The following is a 26,873-nucleotide window of genomic DNA, read 5'->3' on the forward strand; positions in this document are numbered from 1 at the left end:
TTCAGACCATAGAGAGTTGATTTTGCTGTTCAGTCTTTATGTGAGTCAGAGGAAAAGATTGACACCACAGAGACGTCCGTACGTTCAATGTGAAGCTACAGTCAGCCGCTGGTTAGCTTAGCTCAGCCCAAAGACTTGAAACAGCTGGCCCGGCTTTGTCCAAAGGTAACAAAATCCACCCACCAGCACATCTAAAGCTCACTCAGGGGTGGGTGAGGCGTGGGGCTGCCAGGAGCAGTCACTTCTAGTGTTTTCAATGAATTAGTCAGGCAGAGTCTGTTACCTTTCAACAGAGCTAGTAACTTCATATTTACCATACAGACATAAGGCTATTTCCTGGAATGTCAGACTATTCCTTTAAGTTTACAAAACTGGGTGTTTCTTTACCGCTGCTGTTTTCTCTATTAGTTAGAAGTGGCATTAACAAAATGGCTTGAAATCATCTCTTGTTGACATCACAGTGAATCTTGAAATCCAACATTCAGATATTTAGATTCTAGTCTTTTCTCTGGATAATCAAACTTCTTTTCTGGGCGTTGTAACATATTATGGCACTTTTAAATGCATGACTCTCTACCCGACCGGTCTGAAGTGGGCATAATCGGTGTATCTTTATAACCGCTATTTTAATGTTTTGTTGATTTATATGAAGAAAAATTAGATGCTCAGTAAAACTAGTGACGTTTAGTTGTTGAAGCTAACTAACATGCGAGATGATGAAAATGCTTCTTAGATAAATAAACTTTTATAAAAATTTTACCGGTGTATGACTGGATTATTTGAACCTGGATTACATTTTTGTGCAGCATCTTAAATCAGGGAACATAAAGAGCTCATATGTGCAGGATATGATTTGTTTTTATTGTATTCAGAAACATTTTGCAGATAGGAGGTGAAAGTGGGTCACCCACAATTAGTTTTTCCCTTTCAAAGAAACTTAACACTCACTAATTGTACCTTGCAGGAGATCAAGTGAGTAATTAATCATAAAAGAATTTAAAATTTCTACATTTTGAACCTTTTTTCTATATTTGATTGGCTCACATAGCTCCAGTGTCATCACAATTTGGATGTTTATTAACCAGTGTGGTCCTGACATACCAATTTACCTGCCAAGATTAGTAACCATAAATCTGTACATCAAGTTTTTAAATGACCCTGGACTCTGAAAGCCACATTTTTTCACGACATTCGGATGTTTCTCAAACCTAAACTAAAGTTCACAATGAGGCCTGTAGGCTAGTTTGTTAGTTTGATTAATTGCTTAATAAATGAAAGTGTTGCGCACACACAGAATTAATGATTCAGATACTGAAGGAGACAAGTCATAGTGATAAGACATATTTCTGTTTACACACATTTCCTGCATGGTTATTTATTGGAAGATGATGTTGATTTGAAGAACAAAACATGTTTTGAACAACATTATTTAAAAAGAGAAGACACTGATAGCTTGACTCTGAAGTAGTAGTTGAGACAATTAGGACACCAGGAATGTTCATTTTTATGATGTCCTGGAAAATAAATAGAATAGCTCTGCGTATTTGTTTGGTGTGTCAGCATTCACCTACGGAAGAAAATCCAACATGTTAAATCACATCTGGAGGAGAGGTCAACTTTGAGTTTGTGCAAGAAGCTAAAACTAGTAAACGTTTTTTCCTGATTAATAGAGCAAGATTTTTTAAAAACTGAAAGGAAAGTGGCACAGAGACAAGCAGTGTTCTTGTTTCTTCCATAATAAGCTAGAAATTCACAGCTGGTGGGTTGTAACTTCTCACCTTCCATCAAATTCTGGTACAGAGTTCAGAAATAACTCGATGTATCTTTCACCTAAAAATCAGAGAAGGTTCAAATGTTAAGTGAAACTTTCACAGTGACTAATGAAGAGCAATAATTTCATATTGTAACAATGTAATAACAGATCAGTATGAGGGGGAGTTATGGAAAATAAACCGCCTGGTCATGACTCCACTGGTTCTCTTCCACAGTCGCCATGTTGAACCGCTATGTCCTAGTCATTTACACTAGTCCTTTAAATACATAATCCATATTTATAATCACATGTCACTTGAAATGATAACATTCAGTATACTGAACTCAACACCGGAGCTCACCAGGGCTGCGTGCTCCAGGATCTTACAGGGTGGTGCTCAGAGAACAAAACATTGCTCCAAGTCAGCCAAACCAAGGCGCTGATCATTGATGTTAGGAAAAAAGGAGACATAGAGGAACACTGTATTATATCAGCGGAGTTGAGGTGGAACAGAGAAGAAGAGGGAACCTGTTTACAGTATTCTCTGCCATACCAGAGCAACAGAGCGGCTTCTTATCCCAGGCTGTGAGACTCCTCAGGCCCACCTAATCCCACACTACACATAAAAGACTATCAAACCCTTTGTTTTGTTTTTAAAACATTTTATTTTAGTCTATTCTAATCTAAATCTTTGAATATTTGTCCATACATATTCTATGTGTAACATGTAGGGGCATTTCATTGTGCAATCCGGTATTGTATATTAACAATAAAGCTGAACGTTGCTGTAGAAACACGGCGGTTCAACATGGTGTGTGTGGCAGAGGACCCTTTGGTGTCTGTAGATATACAAGGTTTATTTTAATGTGACAAAAACATAATTCTTATTTTCAGGTGATTATACACTAATGACAACATAGTTATGCACATTATATTACTTTGTGCCTTTTTTTGTAAATACAGCCCCCTAAATCTGACACACTGGTCCTTTAAGGCTTTGTGGAGTACTACGTTTTCGAACATGCCTATATCTGCTCCTGGTGTTTAAGGCTCTCCAAATGGTCTCACCTATGTGCTGTCTGTCTTTGGACATGGCAGCCATGGCATCCTGATGGCACCTGAAGAAAACGTCAGCCTCTCCGCTCGGCCTGCCGTCAGAGCCGCATTCAATCAGGATCTTGGACACAACCAGAGGAGAGAAGAACTGCGAGAGAAAAAGAAACATTTTAAAACGATGTGTAGGTGGCCTCTAATGCAGCAACACAGCCATCTTCAACATTGCAATGGTCATGCAATGTTTGTTTTTTTTACCTTTACAACATCTTCTCCGGACACATGGAAAGGAAGTCCTCTCATATGGATGTAATGTGACTGAGGCGAGCTCTGAGGCCATCCTGATGGAGCAGATGTCAGTTTTTAAAATTTGTTTACATACAGCAAAAATATCAAGTACCTGTAAAGGATCTCCCCACTTTACTATGGTCCTCTACCCTAGTCTGTGTATTATTTTGACTTTCAAACTCTAAAATGAGCTCTTAAATCCCCTCACGTGTTTTGGGGTTGGTCCTCCTGTTTACTGAGGGAGGACTGGTGTAAGCAGGAGCTGAACCCTTCCTCGAATGGATCTCATCTCTTCTGCTGGGAAACAGCTCAATGTATCTGGAAATGCAAACAGTGGGGAAATGAGTAAGTGAAGGAAGAGTTTGGTAGTGTTTGGACAGTATCTTTAGCTACTTCCTGTTTGCCTGGAAATGCAAGACACTCTTGACACAGCATCATAAAGTTGGTCCAGGCTCTAATGTGAGCATGTGAAGCATCCTACCTGTTTCCGATGACATCTCTGTCTCTCTGCAGAGCTTCATCTGCTTCTTGTTGAGAAGAAAATTGCACAAAGGCCTCTCCAGTGTTTCTCCTCTGATAGTCTGTGACAATGGTGATTCCATTTTCCACTATATCCAAACCTGAAAGACAACACACATTCTCAATTTCACGTTTGTCATTAAAAATAAATAAATAAAATAAAAAAAGTCCAATTTTCTATGCTAGGTCACTTTGTTTGTCATTCTAACTCTTCTGTTTTTCATAAAATCATCCTCCATTCAGGAGCTGATTCGTTTATTACTATTACTTTCATTTACACTGTAAATCACATGATTTTGATTTAGAATGTTTGATTAAAATTAGAAAACTGATTTCTGATTTAGTAGAGATATGTGATTCTCAGAACAGCAACACTACAAATAAATTATGATCTTATAGAATATGATGCACTGCTATATAATAAACAGTGTATAAAGTAGCTACAATCAGTCGTAAACATCTACCACAGTTAAATGCAACACGGACATTAATCCAAATCCATGTTTTGATACTTTAAGTACATTTTGCTGATAATACTCACATACTTTTACTGAAGTAAGATTCTGAATGGTTCACCTGAAAAGAACTGGACTATGTCAGACTCAGTACAGCTGTAGGGGAGACCTCTGAGCCGCACCACGCCGTCATCAGCTGGAACGTGGACGGCGTTCTTCAGGATGACTTCGGCATCACTGTTGGTCACTTCAAACACTGCAACAACACAGAAGGGAGGAGAGAGCATTTGTTTTTTCATCTTTTAAGTGGGTAAGTTGTTATTTAATGTACGTTACATTCTTAAGAAAGGCTCTGTTCGAGAGTGCCAGTAAGCCAATGACAGCGTGACAGTGATCCAGCATGAACAATAGGAGGACCTTGAAACTGAAGCAGCTAAATGGAACCAAGCAACCACTAATCTCATCATTTACATCTATGACTTTCCTGCTGTGGCATATTAAAAATGTCTTTGTGAAAAATTCAAATCAGCATCTGTACGAACCTTCAACATAACGTGGGCCGAGGTACTGTCGATGCTTCTCCAGAGCTTTGCTGACATCCTCCTCGTGCTCCATCTCGATGAAGGCTTGTCCCGACGGCGCCCCCATCCTGTTCAAAGTGAGATGGATCCCCTTTACTCCATCGCGGATCCGACATTCTGAAAGAGAAGGAGAAATATGTTACTTTGGTGCATTTTTTTATGTTGGGAAATGTAAAATTGTTAGAGCAAATGTCACATTTTCATAGTAGAGTGTAGTAGTGAGTAGAGGTATGACATTCACTGTCTGACCATTATAAGGACTGTTTCCAAATCTAAACTCTCACCTGAAAAGAACTGGAGGAGGTCCTGAGCCGAGCATGACCACGGCAGACCTTTCACCTGCACGATGTACACCTCCTTCTTTTCTGGTTCAGAGTCAGACTGATAGGCTGGCAGTGGTGGGTATTCATCTTCACAAGGCTCTCCTGGCTGGAACACAAAATGTCAAACTGATTATACGTCATTAGCATAATATAAACTAAGAGCTCCACCCCAACAGTCAAACAATAAAATCCTACATTCACATTTATGCATGAGTCATAATAATCTAATAATAGAATAATAATATGATGGTGCATTTTTCTGCATCGAGTACATGGTTACACACTTTTCCTTCAGTAATATTTTCAATGCAGGACAAATCGGTATTAGTACTTCTACTTAAAAAGGTCCAGTGTGTCAGATTTAGTGGCACCTAGTAATGAAGTGCCTCTCTTCTACAAACATGTGACATTCACATTAAAAGAAAAAGGCTGTATGGATCAGTGTTTGGTTTGTCTGCTCTGGGCTACCGTACAAAAATGGCATTTCAATATGGCGAACTCCGTGGAAGAGGACCCGCTCTCTCTGCAGACATAAAGGGCTCATTTAAAGACAACAAAAACACAATGATTCTCATACTCAGGTTATTATACACTGATGGAAACATACTAATTAATATTATATTCCATTGCTGCCAGTAAATACTCCTAAATCTTACACACTGGACCTTTAAGACCCCAACACTGTCTAACTGTACATGTTTCCAAATACAACTAACTAATTAAGTGTCTTACCTTGGTACAAAAGCTGTACTGACTGCTTTTCACTGCAGACTGGAGCTGACAGAGTCTCTGCAGACACGTTGTCCGGGTTGTTGATGTCCATGTCCGCTGCTGGATGAAGCCGCCCCTGCTTGTCAACACGCCGCCTCTTGTTGCGAGCCCCGTGGACGGCGTTAGCTGCCCGACTGCGACACACCGCCGCAGCAAAAACAGCAGAGATTTACCGTGAGCAGACATTTTCAGGTGTTTCTTCTTCGTCTCACCTGGCAACCGGCTCAACAAACTCACGTGGGTCAGTCAAGGGCAGCGATAGAGAGTTTTTAAGTGCTGTCAACTTCCGGTTAACTTCCGGGTTGATGACGTTGCAAAACTAATACACGCGCTTTCATGATTTGGAAATAATAATAATAAAAATAAACTTTTTGTCATTTCCAGGGGTTTTAACTATATCTCATTGTCTCCTAAAATATATGTTTTAAAAAGTATATAATAAACAAATTTTAGATTTTATCTGTTATTAAAAATATTTCTAAAATATTTTTTCTTAATTTATTCGTAGACTAAGAGGAAGATGCGGGTTGGTCGTCACCACCATAGACATATATACATATATTTGTGTATATGTCTATGGTCACCACTAACTCTGTTAACTTTACAGAGGTCTGCTCCATCGAGTACTTCCTCTCTATCGCTCTTGTTAAAGTTTTGTGTACACCGCCACCAAGCGGTTCGGACGCCATAAAAATCGCCATAACATCTTCATGTCATATAAATGAAATGGTTTTCAATCCTCCAGCTCACCCAGTCACACATAGGGACTCCACTTCAGATTTGAAGGTATCAGCACAAAGATGTTTATCAAGAAAAAGTTAATGTTGTGTTGTGTTCAAATTAGCCTATAACTTCAGTACAGGAGTACATCATGATGGTTTAACAAACGTTATTGTATGCAAACAGTAAGTAATGAGATATGTTTTTTTCAGTCTACAACACTTCAGTCTACACTAAATATATGTATATATAAATATAAATATCATATTTATATCTATATATTATATATATAATATATTCTTATATATCTATCTATATCTATATATATATATATATATATATATATATATAAAGGGCTGTATTATTGTTTACTTCCATTCACTGAGCTTCCCCTGAAACAGTTTGGAGACACCAAGGCGAGGTCCACGTCTTATTTTTAAAACCTCTGTGACATACACAACTGGATTTTTCTAATGTGATATAGACAGACACAATGAGGTCAGAATAAAGTTTTGATTGTCAGTCAAAAACAATTAGGTGTAAATCTTACAATTTCAACCCTGATGAGCTGGCGACTTGTCCAGGGTGTACCCCGCCTTTCGCCATTCAGCTGGGACAGGCTCCAGCCTCATCATGACCCTGATGAGGACACGCGGTTACAGATAATGGATGGATGTTACAGTTTCACTGTACATCTATGGTTGACAATTCCAACAATATGCATATGTGTTCATATTCTCAGCATATGCCATTCATCATTTACTAACATTTATCCTTATAAGTATTAATAGAAAACATGTTTGCTGCGTAATTCATGGATGACATGGTGTTTGTAAAGATTGTAACATGTTGAGGAAATCAGGAACTTAGAGAAATTATGCAATCGGATTCCAATACACTTTGATGCAACTGACATTATTCTGTCATTAAAGGTGACAAAGATTAAACTACAAGTCATAACATTCTGCTCTCTAAATTATGAATATATGCTCAAAAACTAGTGAATGGTTTTCTATCTAGATATATAATCTGTTTCAGTTTTCAACAATAAGGCTGCACTGTGAGTGATTTGACCACAAGATGGAGCTCAGCTCATTTATATATGTATTAATATGCCGCTGTTTCACTCTAATTGTTCTTCATCTTTTGATCTTATTAAGATTATTATTAAGATTTTGCTTCCTTAAACCAATACAAGGGTTTTGTGTTTCTCAAGCAAGTATGTATCCTTTTAGCACCAACATACTCTTGTTCAGTGTTCAGTAAAGGTTTGACAAGTTTAAAGAAAACCTCCTTGTTTGTCTTTTAGTATCTGGTGTTCAGTCTTTGTCAAATCAAGTGCAATGACTTTTACACAGACAGTACACGGACCACAGACAAGAGGCTGTCCGACTTTGTTGTCTCCCTGCCTGCTTTCTTTCTGATATGCACACCATAAGGCTGTATGGTCATTGTACGGGATGATCCAAAACCTACAGAGAAAAAGAAAAAGAAACATGTGAAAGAAATCTCTTTCAGCTGCAAAAAACACTTCCCCACTCTTTTTGTAATCGGTTACCAAGCCTTAACCTAAAAAAATCCATCAACACACAATGTAGTGGAGTAAGCTTTCAGTGTAACATTTGAGATGTTACCAGTCAGCTTTGATTATCTGTGTTTCAGGGTATTTTGTCTTATCTTCTACACTCTGTAATTTGATACACAACCTGTAACTCAAGTAGTCCTCAGTTGTGTTCTAATCTGATATTTCAGAAAAGGAACTATAATTTTAAGTTATTTTAGGTTAACTGTAAAGTATTTTAATCTAAAGTATTCACTTGTTATTGTACTTGTACATGTTTTGACTAATTTAATCTTAAAAGTGAAAGCAAACTACCCAGAGCCTACCACTGCTTTTTACCCCAACTGCACACATGTAGGCCTATGCTTTATGATGATCCAACAAGATAGATAGATAGATAGATAGATAGATAGATAGATAGATAGATAGATAGATAGATAGATAGATAGATAGATAGATAGATAGATAGATAGATAGACTTTATTTATCCCAAGCTGGGAAATTGTAGTGCAGCAGCAGCTTTACACAAAGTGACAAGTGACAACAAAGAATAAAAATATACTATAAAGCAAACTATACATAATAAAATATCAAAAAGCAATAGTAAATACGATAAAATAAAATATATTGTACAGATGTATATACAGCAAGTTGGCAGTGTTGATATGTACAAAGTAGGGAGAAATGTGATGTGACTGTAGATTATGCTTTAGCTTTTGTTGTACAGTGTGATGGAATGTGGCAGGAAAGATTTCCTGTATCTGTCCCTTCGACAGCGGAGCTGTAGCAGCCTGTGGGAGAAGCTGCTCCGCTGTCTGTCCACTGTGTGGTGGAGAGGGTGCTGCTCATTGTCCATGATGGATAACAGTTTATTCAGCGTCCTCCTCTCCACCACAGTCTCAAGAGACTCCAGTCTCAGTCCAAGAACAGAGCCAGCCTTCTTGATGATCTTTTCAAGTCTGTTGGTGTCGCTGGCTCTGATGCTGCTGCCCCAACAAACAACAGCAAAGAAGATTGCACTGGCAACAACAGACTGGTAGAAGATCTCCAACATCTTGCTGCACACGTTGAAGGATCTCAGCTTCCTCAGGAAGTAGAGTCTGCTCATCCCCTTCTTGTACACAGCCTCGGTGTTAGATTTCCAGTCCAGTCTGTTGTCGATCACCACTTCGAGGTATTTGTAGTCCTCCACCTCCTCCACCACCTCCCCTCTTCCTCCTGAAGTCGATCACCATCTCTCTGGTCTCTGATGAGGATGCTTACTCCTACTGCACATATTATGTCCACCACTAAATGACAGGCAGTGTTGAATTTGTTGGTTGGTAGCAGTCTGTGCATAAACTGTATAGGTGCCAAAGGTGTGTAATGTAGGTACTGTATGTGAGTGCATGTGTTTGAGTGACTGTGTATGTACTGTATGCATGCACTGTGCTATACAAATGTCTTATCTTCATATGTATGAAGTGTATTTTGTCCTATAGCAAACAACTTAATTTATGATTTGACTGTTTGATAAAACAAGAACCTCGAGAGAACCTCAACAAGCAGCAACAAGAGACTGGTTCCTGTTTATTGATTTATTTTAATTTTCAAATCATTCAGCTCTTCTGATTTAAATACGAAAAAATTCAAGTAATTCCTCCAGGATGGATTTTTAAAATGGCTTATTAAAAAAACAGCATAAGGCCAATGAAAAGACTTTCAAATGAAAAAAAAAACTCAACTTAGTCGACCTTAAAAGAAAAATATCAGTCGACCTTAAAAATTAAAATCGAGGGGCTCGGTCAGGTTTTCTGAATGACGTAGTCGCCGACGATTGGCTGTAATGGCGAGGTATGCAAATTAGGGGGTGGGCTTGCTGGAACGAGTAGGTGACGTCAGTTCCCCCGTTCGCGTAGATCGACACAAACATGGCGAAAGATTCGAGTGGACTGAGGCTCACGGTAACTTTATTCTTATTTTCTTGTGTTTTTGCGGGCAGGCAGGCCGAGGCGGCGCTTTCGGAGTCAAGGGGCGACACTCGGATACTCGGCGTGAGACTGGAGACGAGCACCACGCCGGCCGAAACCACCGAGAAAGGGGTTATTCAGGTGACCGAGGGCAGCGACACCTCCTTCAGGTTCTACGGGCTCCACTTGTCCCCGGACAGCTCGAAGCTCATCGGCTTCACGGAACTTTACTCCAGCGATAAAGAGGATGATGACTTCGGAGCACTCACTGTCTCATTCAATAGGACTTGTCCCGAACTTACGAAGGATATTGTAGTGTTGGGGCCCATGGAGGTAAGCAATCAAAACACCTCCGGTGTGGTCAGCCTCAAGATCAAGCAGCTCCGTAAGAGCGAGGTGGTGAAGGTGTTCGGCTTGTGCGTCCGCGACAAGGAGGAGAAGGAGCCCAAATGGTTCCTGCTGGATGATAAAGACGGCAGACTGCGGGTGGTGGAGGAGAAAAAGTCCATGCTGCCCATCTGGCTGCAGATTATCCTCATCTCCTTCCTGCTGGTGCTGTCCGGCATGTTCAGCGGGCTCAACCTGGGGCTGATGGCGCTGGACCCGATGGAGCTCCGCATCGTGCAGAGCTGCGGCACGGACAAGGAGAAGAAGTACGCACGGAAGATCGAGCCCATCCGCAGGAAGGGCAACTACTTGCTGTGCTCGTTGCTCCTCGGTAACGTCCTGGTCAACACCACACTCACCATCCTCCTGGACGACCTCACCAAGTCCGGGATCGGCGCTGTGGTCGCCTCCACGGTCGGCATCGTTATTTTCGGAGAGATCGTCCCGCAGGCGCTGTGCTCCCGTCACGGTCTGGCAGTCGGTGCAAACACCATCCTCGTCACCAAATTGTTCATGCTCTTAACTTTCCCTCTGTCGTGGCCAATCAGCAAGATCCTCGACTGCGTCCTGGGCCAGGAGATCGGCACCGTGTACAACCGGGAGAAGTTGGTGGAGATGCTGAAAGTCACCGAGCCGTACAATGACCTGGTGAAAGAGGAGCTCAACATGATCCAAGGCGCGCTGGAGCTCAGGACCAAAACAGTAGAGGATGTCATGACGCCGATCAGCAACTGCTTCATGATCCACAGCGACACCGTGTTGGACTTCAACACCATGTCCGAGATCATGGAGAGCGGATACACGAGGATACCTGTGTATGAGGGCGAGCGGTCAAACATCGTGGACATCCTGTTCGTCAAGGACCTGGCCTTCGTTGACCCGGACGACTGCACCACCCTGAAGACCATCACCAAGTTCTACAACCATCCTGTCCACTTTGTCTTTCACGACACTAAGCTGGACTCCATGCTGGAGGAGTTCAAGAAAGGTTTGTGGGAATCTAATGGTGTTAGAGACACTTCTGACAGGAGGAGGATGACAAGGTGGAACATCTTACCTCCTCACTTCAGAGTTTAGAAGTTGTCAGAAGTTATTTTTGAGGCTTTAGTTTGTAGTAGTGTGTGTGTGTGTGTAAAGACCACTGCCTGTCTCTCCAAGTATGATTGTCACAGCGATTATCTAAACCGTTCCCTTTGTTTAGTGCAGGCAAATCAAACATCAACGTGAGAGCACATGCAGGTCTTCACTATCACTGTGCATTCAGTCTGGTTTAGCGAGCAGTCGGCCTGTGTTTTAAACAAAGAGGTCATAGCTGAGCTTGACCTTTGACCACTTTGTGCCAAGCAATAAAAATAATCGTGGGGACCAGTGATGTCTGGATTCATCCTGCCAGCAACACAGCATAGAAAAGCCCCACAATGTTTGTTATTGCTAGTAGATAAGTGAGGGAATGCATGTTCTTAGGAGACTGTGTCTTATTAGTTTTAGATTTGAATCTTTAGTTTGTAGACATTCACAGTAGGATTGCCACAGTCTAGAGTCGGCGCCCATAATGGTATGAAATCCAATGTTTTTAATCCAACGCTGTGTTTGGGACAAACGCACTAAGCTGAGAAGTTGTGTTGATGCTTCATCAAATGATAGATCTGTGATTGGTGATATCAAAAGCACTTTCCAGTTTCACTTCTCTGTCTTGCTTTGCTGCTTTTCCTCTTTCAACACACACGCATACACAAACAGAAATACGCACACGTGTGCACACTTCTTCTCTCAGGAGGACGTACCAACACTGACGCCACCTCCCGCAGGGATCTGTTTTTCCTTTCTCAGGCATCTCGTCTCAAGGTCACAGACAGTAGACACACTCACACACAAACACTGATTCTGTCCTTCTGTCTCTATAGTAGCATCAGTAACTGGTCAAATCTGACTGATCTTTCTTGGCAGTTTTATGTTTATACTGGTATGATTTTGTCCCACTAAATGCACCTCGGCAGAATAACGTAATCCACGTCTTTCACAGTCACTTTGTCTTCATCTCTGATCAGCCGCTGCAGACCGACTCTTGAGTTTCTGTAGCTGTGGCGCGCAGCGTGTGTGATATTTGGCCAAGTAATGGCTGTGCGGCTTGTCTTCAGCTTGGCTGCTGTGGTGGGAGGGTTTGGCCACAAGCTGCAGTGCTCTCACACACATGCATACACGCGGCTGCACAGAGAGCTGAAAACAGTCTACACTGGCTTAACACTTGGCAGAGAGGAGAGATTCACTTGAAACCCGTTATGAGAATATACCCAGTCAGTTGCTGTGTATAAAGCGTTGAATTTGAGAGTTATCGTGATGGCAAAGTCCTCATTGCCTCTTGTTACTGCTAGTCTTATTTATAGGAATTATAGGAATTAAAATGTGACAAAATAATAATGAACAACATGTTTACAAAGTCTGAATTTCTTAAGTCTGACACACAGGACACATTTTAAGTGTATAATTTCAGAGCAGTCCATCTAAACGTAGTCAACGTTTTGACTTGCAGTCAGTTCATGAAATCTTGCTATGTAAACACGTTGTTGAACAAATATTAGTATAGCAAGGCATAGAGCCGGTGCCATATTGTTAACGTGAAGGAGCTCCAAAGAAACAATGTAAAGGCATATCTCTTTGTTTGAGTGAACACTTCATGCAGAGAGGAGATACAGCACAATGAATGTAGTAAAAGAGTCACAGGATTGATGGCTGTGGCGAGTCTTTGAAGTATCTCTTAGCTGGTTGCATGCTACCACATCTTATCTATTTCTTGTTCTTTCTGTATTATCGTCAAGCATCTTGCAGACTTCTAGATCCTCTGCAGTGATCATTTTATTTTGAACGCCCACAGGAAACACAGCAAACATACTGATACTTGACGCATAGTCATGCAAGTAGTGCAGAAACATAGCAACGAGTACCTCCATGCCAAAGAATTTGCAAGCCTCCTTGCAGGGACCGTGTCGATGTGGTAAATGCACAGGCTTGATTGGACGCCGGGCCCCCCCTACCTCCACTCTGACCCGACTCCCCGCTCACATCTCAAGTTCCTCTCACTTGCCGCTTGGCATCAGTTACCACGGTGATGGCATCCAACAGCGTCAGTGTACACGCAGCTTTCTTTAGGTTTTGTGTTTACATAATCAGATTTGCAGTTGGGATGAATTGAAAGTAATGAAGGTCATCAGGACTGTATATTGTGACATTTCTTTTTCACTTGGTGTGTGTGTGTGCGCGTGTGTGTGTGTGTGTGTACTCGACAGCCTTTTCAGTCAGCATGATGTGACCTTTCAGATAGTCTATGAAGTGACCTTATTAGACGAGATGAAGTTTTACGGCACGCTGACTCTCATCGCAGGGAATAGCAACAGAAGACATCAAAGAAAAAGTGAAAATCTGTAAGCAAGGAAACTTTAGTTTTATAAGTATGAGAGAATTTAGATTATGATTTATTAAAATTCCTTCTTATTTTGTCTTTTAATTTAAATTGATAGAAAATATCAACTGCACAGGATTTGTGCCACTCATGTACTCATCGTTACATGCAGGGAGGTTTCAATACATGAAAGCTGGACTACAAAACAGGCCTAATTTAGAAAAACACACAAACACAAGTGAACCATGAATTGACTGGAGGCACATTGCACTCTGTCAACAGACTGTCACATGTTGTATTCTCAAGTAGTGTGTTATATCAGCCTACAATGTGGCCTCAGGGCCTCAGCATCCTTTAAGTAATAGCACAGAACAAGACAAAAACACAGAAGGCGTTTTTTCCTTCTCCTTTTACGGGCTTAACCATTTTTTGTCTTTATGTACTGTTGTCCAGTGGTCCCTCGTTTATTGCGGGGGATACGTTCTAAAAATAACCCGCAATAGGCGAAATCCGCAAAGTAATCAGCTTTATTTTTTACAATTATTATACATGTTTTAAGGCCGTAAAACCCCTAACCACACACTTTTATACACTTTTCACAGACAGGCATTAACACCACCTCACATTTCTCTCTTATTTAAACACTCTCAAAGTTCAAACTTTCACAGATTTAACAAAAATAAGTACAATGCTGTATTAGTAAATGGAACCAAAGATCAAAACCTGTTTTCAAGCCCAAACATTTTTAACACATTTCATTTTAATAATCAATCTACGAGGTCTGACACATAAGAAATTATTTCCAGTAACTCACGCGTATTTCACAGTTCCTCTGGCGATGCCTCTTTCTCCTGGCACCAGCTTTTCCCTCTGAAGGCCTTGGTGCAGGTGTATTTATGTAAAGCTGGCTAGCCAAACACATTTTGTACAGTACTCCCTTAGCCAATCACGACGCAGAACACATGTGCGGTTCTCCCTTAGCCAATCAGGACGCCGAACACAATGCGCGTTCATACTGTACCGTACGCTGTAAAAAAAAAGCATGCAAAATTACACAAAAATCATCCAAAACGGCCTCATCATCACATGAAACAGCACCATCCAAAATGGCCTCAACTTTACATGAAACGGCCTCATCCTCACGTGAAACAACCTCATCCTCACATGAAACAGCATCATCTTCACATGAAATGGCCTCATCCAAAACGGCCTTATCCTCACATGAAACAGCATCATCCAAAACGGCCTCATCCTCACGTGGAACAACTTCATCCTCACATGAAGCGGCATCATCTTCACATGCCGTTTCATGTGAGGATGAGGCCGTTTTGTGTGAGTCTGACACCTGAGTCTGAGATCTGAGGATGTCTTAAAATGAACACCGTACTCCAGGATATCCATCGTGGTCTTAGTGTTGTGCATTTGTTAGTTATATAACCATAATGTACCCGGGTCGACATCAAGCTGCTCTTTGGGCAAGTAGCTGGGATGTTTTACTTGCCCAAAATAGAAAATGTAAAGAAATTAAATTATTATAATTTATTAAGTATTAACATTCAGACTCATCAGGAACAACATAAAACTCACCAAAAGCATCTAAGCAGTCTTTCCTCTGTCCTAATATTTGACAACTTTGGTTTGGCCACAGTAAACCCTGAATTTACCAAGTATGATGTAGAAATCTTGAGCCTCTACACACCGTTTTCCCGTTGCATTTCTCTCAGTTTCAGACCGGCTCTGTAGGTTATCTTTTGCCATTTTTCTTCATAGCCCTGCAGTATATGCGTTTCATTGTTTGTTTGTTTGTTTTAGTACCTGTTTTGCCTCACACTTGGCTAGTTATAGGTAGTTGGTGGACCAGTTTAAGCCAAAAGGAGTGCAGCCTCCGATTATTCCACTGCAAAGTGCGCTTGAGTTCAAGGCTGCCACACCGTCAGAAACAAAGTCACCGATTGGTCGACAACAACATCAGTAACAACTACAGCTGCTATTTCTCTTATGCAAGAATCATTTTTTACAAACTGTTCTGTTGTTTAGGCATCCTGGTTATTGTTGTCGATATTCAGGTTGTAGTTAAGTAACCACTGTTTATTATAATGTGGAACTTCATTAACGACATTACAGCTGCACACTTCCTCAGCCTCTCAGGAAATGAACAAGCTTGTGTTTTGTTTGTGGTTGTCAGGACTGTCTGCATTGTCTGCCGTTTGTCAGTGTTAGACTACTTATCTGACCACCCCACCCAACTTTTAGGACCTGTTTCTGTGTGCTAACGGTTTAATATCAGTTTGTCTGTTAGGTAGCACTGTATCTCCAAAACTTCACAGCACGTTTCAGTGAAAAGAAGTTCACAAACACCCCGTTCAGACAAACATCGTGAGATAAGTAGGTTTTCAGTATTTTCTGTCATTTCGTAACGATTACTCAGCTAACCACAATGTGGTTGAAAGCTCTAGTAATTTATTGGACTGAAGTGAATATTTTTTTGTAAGATCTTTTGTGTTAGGTGCAGCTGTAGCGATAATACACTTTATTTTTTGAATATGCAGCACTACAAAACACAGCAGAGTATGGTAATGATCTGATCTGGTTTATTTCTTTATTTAATCAGTTTTTTTTAACTCTTCATGTTGTCATGTGTTCTCACAAACCGCCCTCAGTAACCTTTGTACCCTGACACACACACAAACGCACACACACACTAACTTAAACAACCCTCTCTCTGTTACCATTCTTGTGACACTCCCTGTGTGGACACACACACACACACACACACACATACATCCATTTGCACAGCTATACATCAAAGCACCTTTATTTACTACATTCCTGCTTCAACCCCTGGACTAAACTCCTAATCTCATCTGAACCTAATCTCACTTCTAATCTCAACCTTTAACCCAAATCCTATCTGTGAACCTGACTCTTTAAGAAGCAGAGCGTTTACTCTGGCTGCCTCTTTTTAGGTATAATAGAGATCAGAGAGAGTAAAAGATTACCCACTCTTGGCTTGATATGGTGTTGTCACAAGACAAACCTGAATCTCCACTCCTCCTTTGGTATAATGGGTGTGTCCCTCTCTCTGTCCCTTTCTCTTTCCACCTGGTTTCCTGTTTCTCTGTGCTTCTGCCCAACTGTCCTTGTTCTTCACTTTGTTTTGGTTCGGCTATCTTGGGGGGGAAAAAATAATTTCAGTCACCCTTGGCAGCTACTGAATGTGGCAAATTGGTGCATAACAAATCCTTGAATGTATTATGCAAGAACTGCTGTGTTCCCATAGAGTGGAAGGCGTGTCAATTAAGTGAAAACATGGTAGCACTCGCAAAATGAGAATCTTCCAGATAACTCAATATTGTGTAAACATTGTAGGAAATCGGCCATGAAGTTGTGGAATCATGCTTAGTTTTATTAACTGTTTAAAACTAAGAGAACTCTTATCTGCTCCTAAAACTTACCTATTGGTTCAGTATGGGGCAGAATCTGTTTTTGTCTTTTAACAAAGTGGATATAAAATGGCTGATACACCCCTACCCAGTTCTGTATGGGTAGGGGTTAACCCCTACCATAAAATCCGAAGTGTGTTTGACACCAATGGAGATGGAGAAATTAAGAAATTGATTTATTTATTTGTTGTGCATATGCAAAGAGATCATGGATTTGTTTTGTAAGAATAATAGATAAATAAATAAATAATTTTGTGTCAACTTCACAGAATACATATCTACCAACCAACCTACCCAGCATCCTCTGCCACTGTAATTTTTCTGCCTGAAGTTGTCGGTCAACCAATATTTGACTTTCTATTTTTAAGAAACAACCCCTCAGGTGTTCTGCTGAGTCACACACACACGCGCGCCGACATCATCTCTCTCACACTCTTGTCAGCTGACTTCCCTATCTGTCGTCTGTTGATTTCATCTGTGAAAGATAAAACCTGCATGATTGATTTAGGTTGGCGTCTGCAGTTTTATTTTCATGCCTGCATATGACGGCAACTAACAACACTTTGCTTGATTAAAAAAATAAAAATAAAGTCAGCTACACAGACGGATCATTCTTTTGATCATTCTTTTAATTCAGTGCCAGATAAAAAATATATTCTTACATTGTCTATTTTATTTTTAGACTATAAAGCACATTCTTTTTCTTCCAAGAAACACATTATTCTCATAGTATCTTCTTCAGCAGATGAAGTTTTCACAGATCTGAGCACTTTTTGTCCACGTCGACTTAAAAATGTTCCATCGCCTGACATTAATCACGACTGTATCACACCACAGTGATCATTACTTGCAGACATATCAGTGCTATGTGGAAGTGTGCGCTGACACCAAACTTAGGTGGAGCGACATAATCCCTCTTCAGCAGTCTCACAATTAGCAGCGGGAAATCAGTTGCAGTTCTCTCTGATTTCTCTCCGCGTTCTTATCAGCCGCCTGCTGCTTTTCTCGCTCTTCCTGTGTCGCCATTGTAGCTCGAAGTGCTGACGGTGCAGCTGCAGTCCTCTTGACTTCAACTTAGTGCTTTGTGTGTGTGTGTGTGTGTGTGTGTGTGTGTGTGTGTGTGTGTGTGTGTGTGTGTGTGTGTGTGTGTGTGTGTGTCACATCAACACTTCCAGACTGTGTGCCATAATAATACCAGTCAGCATGAAGAAAAAGCAGCTCAGCAGAAATGACTTGATGTCCCGCACATGAACACACACACACACACAGCTGTCCTGTCTGTTTGAACATATTAAGATTACATAATACTGAACCTAAACTAGTAGTAGTGTGATTCCTCTCATGCTAAAAACTACTTTTCATGAGCAGTGAGTGGAAGTGTTTTAGTTTTTAGATTTTATTGGTAACAGGAAAATGTTGGACCCTGATGTCAGTTTGGTAAATTTAGATGTGCTCACCAAAATGATATTTTATATACTAGCCATTTAAACACATTTCATGGTTTCAAGCTACAACTCAATAAGATTTTACAACAAACAAAGAGAGTGAAATCAGGTGAGTCCAGATGAAAGAATCTACAGCATTACAATTACAATTATTTTCATTGTGGCGGTAATAGTTAAATGAATCGATAGTTCTAAGTTTGAATGTTAAAAAACTAGAGCTGCAACGATTCATTGATTAGTCAGTTTAAAGGAAATTAATTAGCAGCTATTTCAGCTTGTTAAAGTTGTTTGTGTTGTTCTGAAACTAACCATCACGATGCAGAAGCAGTGAAGCAGTTTGGTTTCTAACGTAATCACTAATCTACGAAGCAAAAGCTGCTCCTTTACAGCTATACTGTCCCTTAAAGTTGATCCATGTGCACAAGACTCAGTTTTAGCTGGAAAAACAGGTCGGAAGAGCTTGACCTGTCCCGCACAAGAAGCCTTGTGTGTGTGTGTGTGTATGTGTGGGTGTGTTTGCATGTGTACGTGTGTGTGTGTGTGGGTGTGTTTGCGTGTGTACGTGTGTGTGTGTGTATGAGCACGCATATTTGCGACCATGCATTTTTGTTTCATCCTCTCATAGCGTGCATGTTTTGCAGTCGGTGGATGCGGTCAGTGCCACTAATATGTGTCCGGCCGGTCGCATTTTGTGCGTGGGCGGTATGCGTGTGGCATTCCTTTCCCATACAGACTCATCGTTCTCCCCCTCGTCCTTTTGTCGCCGATGTTTCATGTCAACAAACAGGCCGGCCCGCAGGCTGGTGATGGAAGAGCCGGAGGGTAGAGGGCAAAACAAATCTTCACATATTGAAAGCTCTTTTGGTAGCTGCAGATAATCAACTTAAACTACATCACTCAGGAAACTACTCATGTATGACATGTTGAGGAGTTTGTGAGACATTTGCTCGTTAATGTTGTGTAATATTCAGTGAATAGAAAGAGGGAAGCTGTAGCTTGTAGCTCAGCAGAGTAAGTGCTTGTGACAAAGGTCAGTGTGTTTTTTGGTTCCTGTTTTTGCAGGTTGTTATTCTCACTCTCATGATGATGGCAGAACAATAGATTAATTGCATTCACCTGAAAACAAAATCTGCTGTGTTATTCTGAATTATCAATTTATGTCTCATAATTACAAGAAAATGTTTCACTACAGTTCACTGATCAACCACAGGATTGTAGATGCAGGAGCACACAGCCAAGTGCCTGTTCTTAGGAGACAAACAGACAGGGCCACGTTATATTCCTCTATGATGAATTGACTTGCCACACCGGTTGTGGGCACACTCCCACCTGTGACTTCCAGCGTCCCTGCACCCATGGGTGTGGCACACAGGAGGACAGCTGAGCACAGGCCCTGTACCGTGGGCATGGGCCACGTCAGCCTCCCTCTTTCTGGTGAAGGGGTTTAAAGCTACCCTCACTGGAGGCTGTCTCAGCGCTGGAGATCTGTCATTAGGGGCTTTGTGTAAGGCCTAGACGGCTATAGGTTAATAGATGGATTTACATATTACAAACTGTAACTGTATGGAAGTATAAGTCAGAAGATACTGCCATGACTCCCGGCTCCTCCTGTCCAAGTGAGTGAGTAAGGTGTCCAAGTGTCCTCGGGCGACACACTGAACCCCAGTCGCTCCGGATGGCTTGCAGCCATTTATGCGTGAGGTGGTGTAAAACACTTTGGATAAAAGTGTGTGTCTTCTATTTTGACTTTCAAATTTGAGTCAAATTTAAAGCTGGAAAACACACACATATAGTGGAGTGCAGTTAAAGGTCCAATGCATAGGCTTTAGTGGCATCTAGCAGTGTAGTTATGAATTGCCTCCACTCTCCACTTACCCTTATTAAAAGTGGAAGAGGACATCATACATCATATGAAAAAAATGAGTCCTTTTGGGTGATTCAGAAGTGACCAATCTAAACATTTTAGGTCAAGGAGCACTGACGGCACTCACCGTTACCTCAGCTCACAGTCTGTAGAGCGGATAAGCAGTGGAAAGGGTGAATTTCTACCCAAAACACTGTCCTGTCACGTGAGAATCTTAGTTTGGCAAGCGACAGCTGATGTTTCTGTGTGAGCCTGAGGTGAGCATGCTGCGCTCACAAACTCACATCTCGCCTGAGACACGCAGGAGCTGAAAGACTTTGTGGTTTTTATTTTTATTTTTTTATTTTTTTGTAATTGTAGACTCAGCTGACGCAGGTCAGACACTGAATGTATGAAGCAGGCTGTGGTTGGATGAACTTCCTTGTTCGCTCTGTGTGTGTGTGTGTGTGTGTGTGTGTGTGTGCGCGTGTGTGCGTGTGTGCGTGTGTGTGTGTGTTTTGTGTGTGCTCTGAAGGAGTCAGTAGACACTCAAGTGACTCTCCAGTAACTGGGGGTAAGTATGTCCCCCGGGGTCCTACTTCCTCTGAAATATTGACTCAGCACCACAGGGAGAGGTCACACACACACACACACACACACACACACACAGTGCCTTTTCCATTACATGATGTCTCTATTTTCGTTGCTACAGTGATCTTGTGTGGAATTAACAACGATCAGCTAATGAATGTACTCCAGGCTTTCTTACCGTGGGACACTGTTGACTCCCTCATGTGATGTGATGTCATTCCTGATGAAACAGGATTTTGGCGGCGTGTGACGCATTAAGAGATTCAAATTTATCAAGAGTGGGGCAGTGTTGTTTGATCGGAGGGTCAGAAACACAGGATTGTAAACACATTCATGGTGTGTTTATTGGGACTTTTCAGTTAAACTTATTAGTGCAACATAAAGGGCAACACACGCTTCAAGTTTTATCACATTTAATCCACTGATCTCGACTACTACTTCTGTACATGTGGTGTGTTCTTGAGCAAGAAGCTGTCGCTCTATTTGTGCTGTAGCCAGTTTACCATGATGGGCTTGAAAGATGAGTTGATTCAAATCAATTAGTTCCTGTCAAGCCTGGTTTGTGTCGCTTTTTTACAAATGAAATGCAATCTCGTGACTCGATTACTGTAACGCCCTCCTGACCTACCTGTAGCAACCTGCATTACATTGAAATCATAGTCTCTTTGGTTCTGCACCCACCTACTTGAACACCTTTATACAGGCATATATTACCTCCGGACCGCTGAATTCGTCCAATGAACGACACCTGCTCTGCTACCTGTTCGCTCAGGGCAATTCGAACTTTTCTTGCTGTTGGTGGAACGTCGTACCAGTTTCTCCCAGAGCAGGGGCATCCCTCTCTACCCTTAAAAACCTCCTGAAGACCCAGCTCTTTAGAGAGTACCTCCTCTCCCAACACTACCAACAACTGGACATATTGAATCTATCCCCTCTAGTACTATTACAGCTACACTGTCATGTCCTTGTCACACTGTACCTTGATCGTTTCCCCCTTTTTGTATAAAAGCATCTTTGGATAAAAGTGTCAGCTAGTTAAATGCATCTTTTTGACTTTTTGTCAGACAAAATGAACTACTTGAAAACATTCAGTTTGTGCTCGGAGCTTGTGAAATGCACTGACCCTAGATAAATAAATGAACTGTCTCACCAGCCCTTGTGCCACAATAAGAGCTCATTGGAACTGTCTCCACTTAGCCAGTGATGACTGTCCAGCCTCGCTGCTTCCTCTCGAGACTTGAGCGTCCAGACTAAATATACAGTACATCATCAGCCCGCCCCAGACACAGTAGAGCCGGCCTTGTGGGAAATGGATTCCTCAAAGTCCCGCTGCTCTATTCATGTAGTAAAAAAACAAGCAAGGTCAAAGCTGAGAATGTGTCATCGTGCCAACAGCGCCCACTTTGCCAGGACATGCAAGCAGACATCAAGGACACACACACACACACACACACAGACACAAAGACAAAACACTTACAGCCTTTGGTCTTCTTTTAATTGCTGGTCATACGAGCTCTTTGTAAATCTCATTGATCTTCTGCTCTCTTTTTGGAAACGGACACTCAATGGACCTTTGTGATTTCTCGCTCTCTCTACCTCTTCCTCTCTCTTGTTTTATCCCTTGTCACAGCTTGAATAGCTTGTGGTTTTCGGCTATATTTTCTGATATATTTAGGAATCAAATCGTATCACCTGCCGAGCTGCTGTTTGTATCCAATCTCTTAATGGTGAGTGTGTGTGTTTGTGTGCACATGACCATGTTAGACAGAAGGTAGCTTAAACCAGTTGCTTGTGTATATGTACGCTGTCTGTTTGTTTGGGCTTAAGGGAGGAAATTATCCACCTGAGGACCAAACCCCCCCCCCCCCCCCCCCCCCCCCCCCCCCCCCCCCCCCCCCCCCCCCCCCCCCCCCCTCCCCCCCCCCCCCCCCCCCCCCCCCCCCCCCCCCCACCCCCCCCCCACCCCCCCCCCCCCCCCCCCCCCCCCCCCCCCCCACCCCCCCCCCCCCCCCCCCCCGATATCCTCTGAGTGCTTCACTCCGGCAGCATCATTAATAATTCAGAGCAGCACGTGGGGCTTTCTGGGTGCATCCGCACTTTGAGCAGTTTGTCGTGTAGAAGTCAGGAGGGTGTGTGTGAGTGTGTGTTGTTTTTGTTGTACATGTGTGTGGCTTGTACAGTAACGCTCGTGGCCAAAGTCCAGACCCAACCCCAGCTGTAACGACCTGTACACATTAACAGGCTATTTGTGGTGTAAGCAGAGGGAGTGGGGCAGATGGGTTAGGGTTAGAACAGAGCAGATCAAATAGGAATCCATCATGATATGATTGTTTGTCACCATCGAGCGGGCTCGGCCTGGTTTTTGTATGTTGGAGTGACACAAGAGCTGTGATATGATGAAAGTTCAACAGCATTTGTTGAAGGAGGCTGAGACAATGAAAGCTTTGACTGCACATAGCAACGTGAGCAAGACATGAGTGCAATGTTGATATCACAATTACACTGTAATGTTATTATCTGCTGCTTTGATCCCGTTAGCTGCTGTTTGTATGGGATTATTACTGTTGAGCTGGTGCAGCATTTTAGCAAAAGCCAGAAAGAAAGAGAAAGAAACTCTGCAGGATCACATGAAAAGAAACATAAATTAACATCAGAATGAATGTGCAGCATACAGTTTTCATTACTGATAGATGTGTTGTACCTGTTTTACTCTACTTTAAAGTGTATGTAAAGGCAATTCTTTCAATTTCTTTCAAAATACATGAACTATGTTGTAAAATAGTTGCTGAAAAACATTTGAGGTTTTTCAGCAGTTTACAGTCCAGGATTTTTTGGGCGGTCCTAAAGGGTGGCTCGATGACACACTGAGGCCACCCTGAGCAAACCCCTGCACCCCTAGCAGAGAGTTGGAGATGAATTCATCTCGCTCAGAGTGTCTCAAAGGCAGTCATGTCATTTTCTGAACTCCTCTGACACGGCGGTTTCAGTCGCTTCAAATTGCTGCTTGACTGCTCCCACGAGTGGCCGTGGCTTCGGCACATTCAGCAGACACGTCCCCACAGTCCTGGAGTCTTGGCTGGGTGGTTAATAACATTTTCTTCTTTGGTCTGACAAACACAGAACACATGTTTATTCTTTTTTTACACAGACTCAAAGTATTTATAACCACATGTCTCAGTGTTAGTTGACAGTATTAATAGTATTGGAATAGACACAGGAAGACAGCATTCATAGGCATGATGTGTGGTTTTCATTCTTTACACTGAATGTTTTCTCACCCAGTTGTACTCCATGTCCAGCGCCGGTCCTGGCCACATTTGCGCCCTGGGCAAAACCCCCCCCCCCCCTTGACGAGAAGGCCATGATGAATGAATGAATTGATCAGCTGAAAGTCTCAATAATGTTTGGCTTTCTTCCACTACAGGAAAATCCCACCTGGCCATTGTCCAGAAGGTGAACAACGAGGGGGAGGGAGATCCTTTCTACGAGGTGCTGGGGTTGGTTACCCTTGAGGATGTCATCGAGGAGATAATAAAATCAGAGATTCTGGATGAATCGGATCTTTACAGTAAGTCCAGCTTTGCTTTTGTCACTTGATTCACTACTTAGCTTGTCTTTACTGGCAGTGAAGTACAATCTTACTTTTTTAATGACTTCATTATTCATGTCTGAATTCATATATAGGTTTACACGTTTAAACTATGATGATTTTTTAACCTTTTTTTTAACCCTTAACTTTGTCTGCCGTGTGTGTCAATTCTCAGCCGATAACCGCAACAGGAAAAAAGTGGCGCCAAATAAGAATAAGAGAGACTTCTCTGCCTTCAAGCACGAGAGCGAATCTAAAGTGAAGGTCTCTCCTCAGCTGCTGCTGGCCGCCCATCGCTTCCTGGCTACAGGTGAGGAATGGACTGATGCAAGAATGAGCACAAACAAACACAGTCACACAATATAATATACCGTATTTTCTGGACTATAGAGCGCACCTGAATAGAAGCCCCACCCACTAAGTTAAAAAAATAAATAAAAAAATACATATATAAGTCGCACCGGACTATAAACCAATATCCAGGTTGAGAAATTAGATATTTACCGGATACACAGTATAATATAATATAATTGTATAAGTCGCATGGTTCAAAGCGTGGGAAAAAAGTAGTGGCTTATAGTGCGGAAAATACGGTATATATACACAATATTATACAGCCAGTAGATCATTTATAACTTATAAACCCAAATGTGCATGTGAACGTGTGTCTTGGATATGTAGCTGCAGCATGATTATCCTCAAGATATCAGGGCGTGATGGATTTTGTCATCTTGCCAACTGACAAGCAAGTCAGGTCCATACATGCCGAGAGGAGATTTAAATATGTTTATTTACTTGTTTACTTGGAAGATCTATTTAAGATCCAAGCGGGGTGCCCGCCTGTGCCTACCACCACAAGAAGTCTCTGGACTTTGTCCAGCTGGATATGATGCCTTGCCACTGCTACAAATCACCCGAGAACGTGTTGCAGTGTGTCCGGTTAGCGTGTGGTAGCCGATTACACTCTGTCAGAAGCAGTTAGCACTAGCCACTGCTAGCATGACGTAGCACTTCCTCGTCTCACAGACACTGTGGTGTGGGAGCATGCCAGCGTCTGCCTCCTCTGCAGGCATAACGTCAGTGTGTGCTGACATTGTTTGTGTTCTTTCTCAGGATGATGGTTTCATTTTAATGGAGTCACTACACAGAAATGTTTGTAGAAGATTCTGTTTTGGGCCCCACTAAGTTAGGGTTTCTTTTTTCATATTCACACGATTTACCGTTTCCCAGCTCGCTTTAGATTGTGGTTGATCGGCATTGCTTTTGAGAGCTGACATTGGATATGCGGAATGTCATTTAAGAGATGTATTCCAGACAGGGAAAGTCAGGGATTATGAGGAAAAATGTATTATAACACCATAATATAATGCTTCATTACATAAGTTTAAGATTTACGTGTTTTGCAATAGCAAACTTTGTCAAAAGATTGAGATGGGGGAAAAAAACAAACCAGGAAGATATAAAACATTTAGGCTGTGAAAATGTCCGTGGAACATTTCATCAGAGCCACAGCAGGAACTTTTTCTTTTTTCCCCTGAGCCAACCTGTTGAACTTGTTGACTTAATATATAAACCAGTGTGAAAGGATTTGGTTTGCCTTTTTAGAGAATGAATAACAACACTGGTCATATATGCCTCACCTCTTACTGTGTATCGCATAGAGATTTGTATGCAGGGTAGACTGCTTCTTTGTTCTCAGCGTGGGTGGAGTCGAAGGCATGGTGGAGCTCTGATTGCGAAACGGTGGCCTCCGACAGTTGAGAAATAAACCCAATGCCTTTAACCTTTTCACCTTTCACCTTTGTATCACAAATGATAATCACACTAGTTTGCAGATTGTTGTACTTCTGATGATCATTGTTGCACTTCTGACCATTATTTACATCGTTAAGGAAAGCACAATGAGAACAGCAAAAAGAAAGAAATACAAAAGAAACAAATTTGACAAACCGTAATCGTCAAATGTTGAGCATTTTTGCTTAAAAATATATTTTTTTATTAAAACAGTTGCTCTAATTAACACAAATGCTCACCATATATATACCACACATGCAGCCACACTGTAAAAAAGAATCCTTCCCTCAGACTTAAGCAAACTAGAATATAATTCAGTGTTATTTATAGGAGCTGATTTTATCTGATCTAATCATTTGATTGCATTTAGGTGCTCTAATAGAACAGATCCATTTATATGACTTAAAATAT

General features: G+C 41.7%; 2 protein-coding genes across 2 annotated transcripts in view; one reads left to right on the forward strand and one right to left on the reverse strand.

Moving 5' to 3' along the window:
* Window positions 1-1,343: 1,343 nt before the first annotated feature.
* Window positions 1,344-6,045, reverse strand: grsf1 (G-rich RNA sequence binding factor 1). The gene is made up of 10 exons (XM_027277459.1): window positions 5,705-6,045; window positions 4,934-5,078; window positions 4,611-4,766; window positions 4,190-4,324; window positions 3,576-3,714; window positions 3,303-3,412; window positions 3,065-3,147; window positions 2,822-2,957; window positions 1,779-1,830; window positions 1,344-1,567 (listed from the first exon to the last, which is right to left on the reverse strand). The coding sequence occupies exons 1-10, from the start codon at window positions 5,927-5,929 to the stop codon at window positions 1,564-1,566; spliced, it is 1,185 nt and encodes a 394-aa protein (XP_027133260.1). The 5' UTR covers window positions 5,930-6,045; the 3' UTR covers window positions 1,344-1,563.
* A 3,737-nt stretch (window positions 6,046-9,782) lies between these two features.
* The window catches only part of LOC104923463 (metal transporter CNNM4), a 56,854-nt gene continuing 39,763 nt past the window's right edge, over window positions 9,783-26,873 (forward strand). Inside the window, 3 exon segments of the mRNA XM_027273503.1 lie at window positions 9,783-11,348; window positions 24,504-24,647; window positions 24,844-24,978. Of these exon segments, the coding sequence (XP_027129304.1) occupies window positions 9,935-11,348; window positions 24,504-24,647; window positions 24,844-24,978 (1,693 nt within the window). The 5' untranslated portion in view covers window positions 9,783-9,934.

Source organism: Larimichthys crocea, chromosome III (assembly GCF_000972845.2).
Source record: "Larimichthys crocea isolate SSNF chromosome III, L_crocea_2.0, whole genome shotgun sequence".
In the NCBI taxonomy this organism is placed as follows: Eukaryota; Metazoa; Chordata; class Actinopteri; family Sciaenidae; genus Larimichthys; species Larimichthys crocea.

Excerpts from the sequence above, each read along its gene's own strand:
- grsf1 (XM_027277459.1), bottom strand. The coding sequence starts at position 5,929 with ATGTCTGCTCACGGTAAATCTCTGCTGTTTTTGCTGCGGCGGTGTGTC. Across the intron at positions 5,079-5,704 it reads AGTACAGCTTTTGTACCAAG|CCAGGAGAGCCTTGTGAAGA; the intron begins GTAAGACACTTA and ends TTTGTGTTCCAG. Across the intron at positions 2,958-3,064 it reads CCGGAGAAGATGTTGTAAAG|TTCTTCTCTCCTCTGGTTGT; the intron begins GTAAAAAAAACA and ends TTTCTCTCGCAG.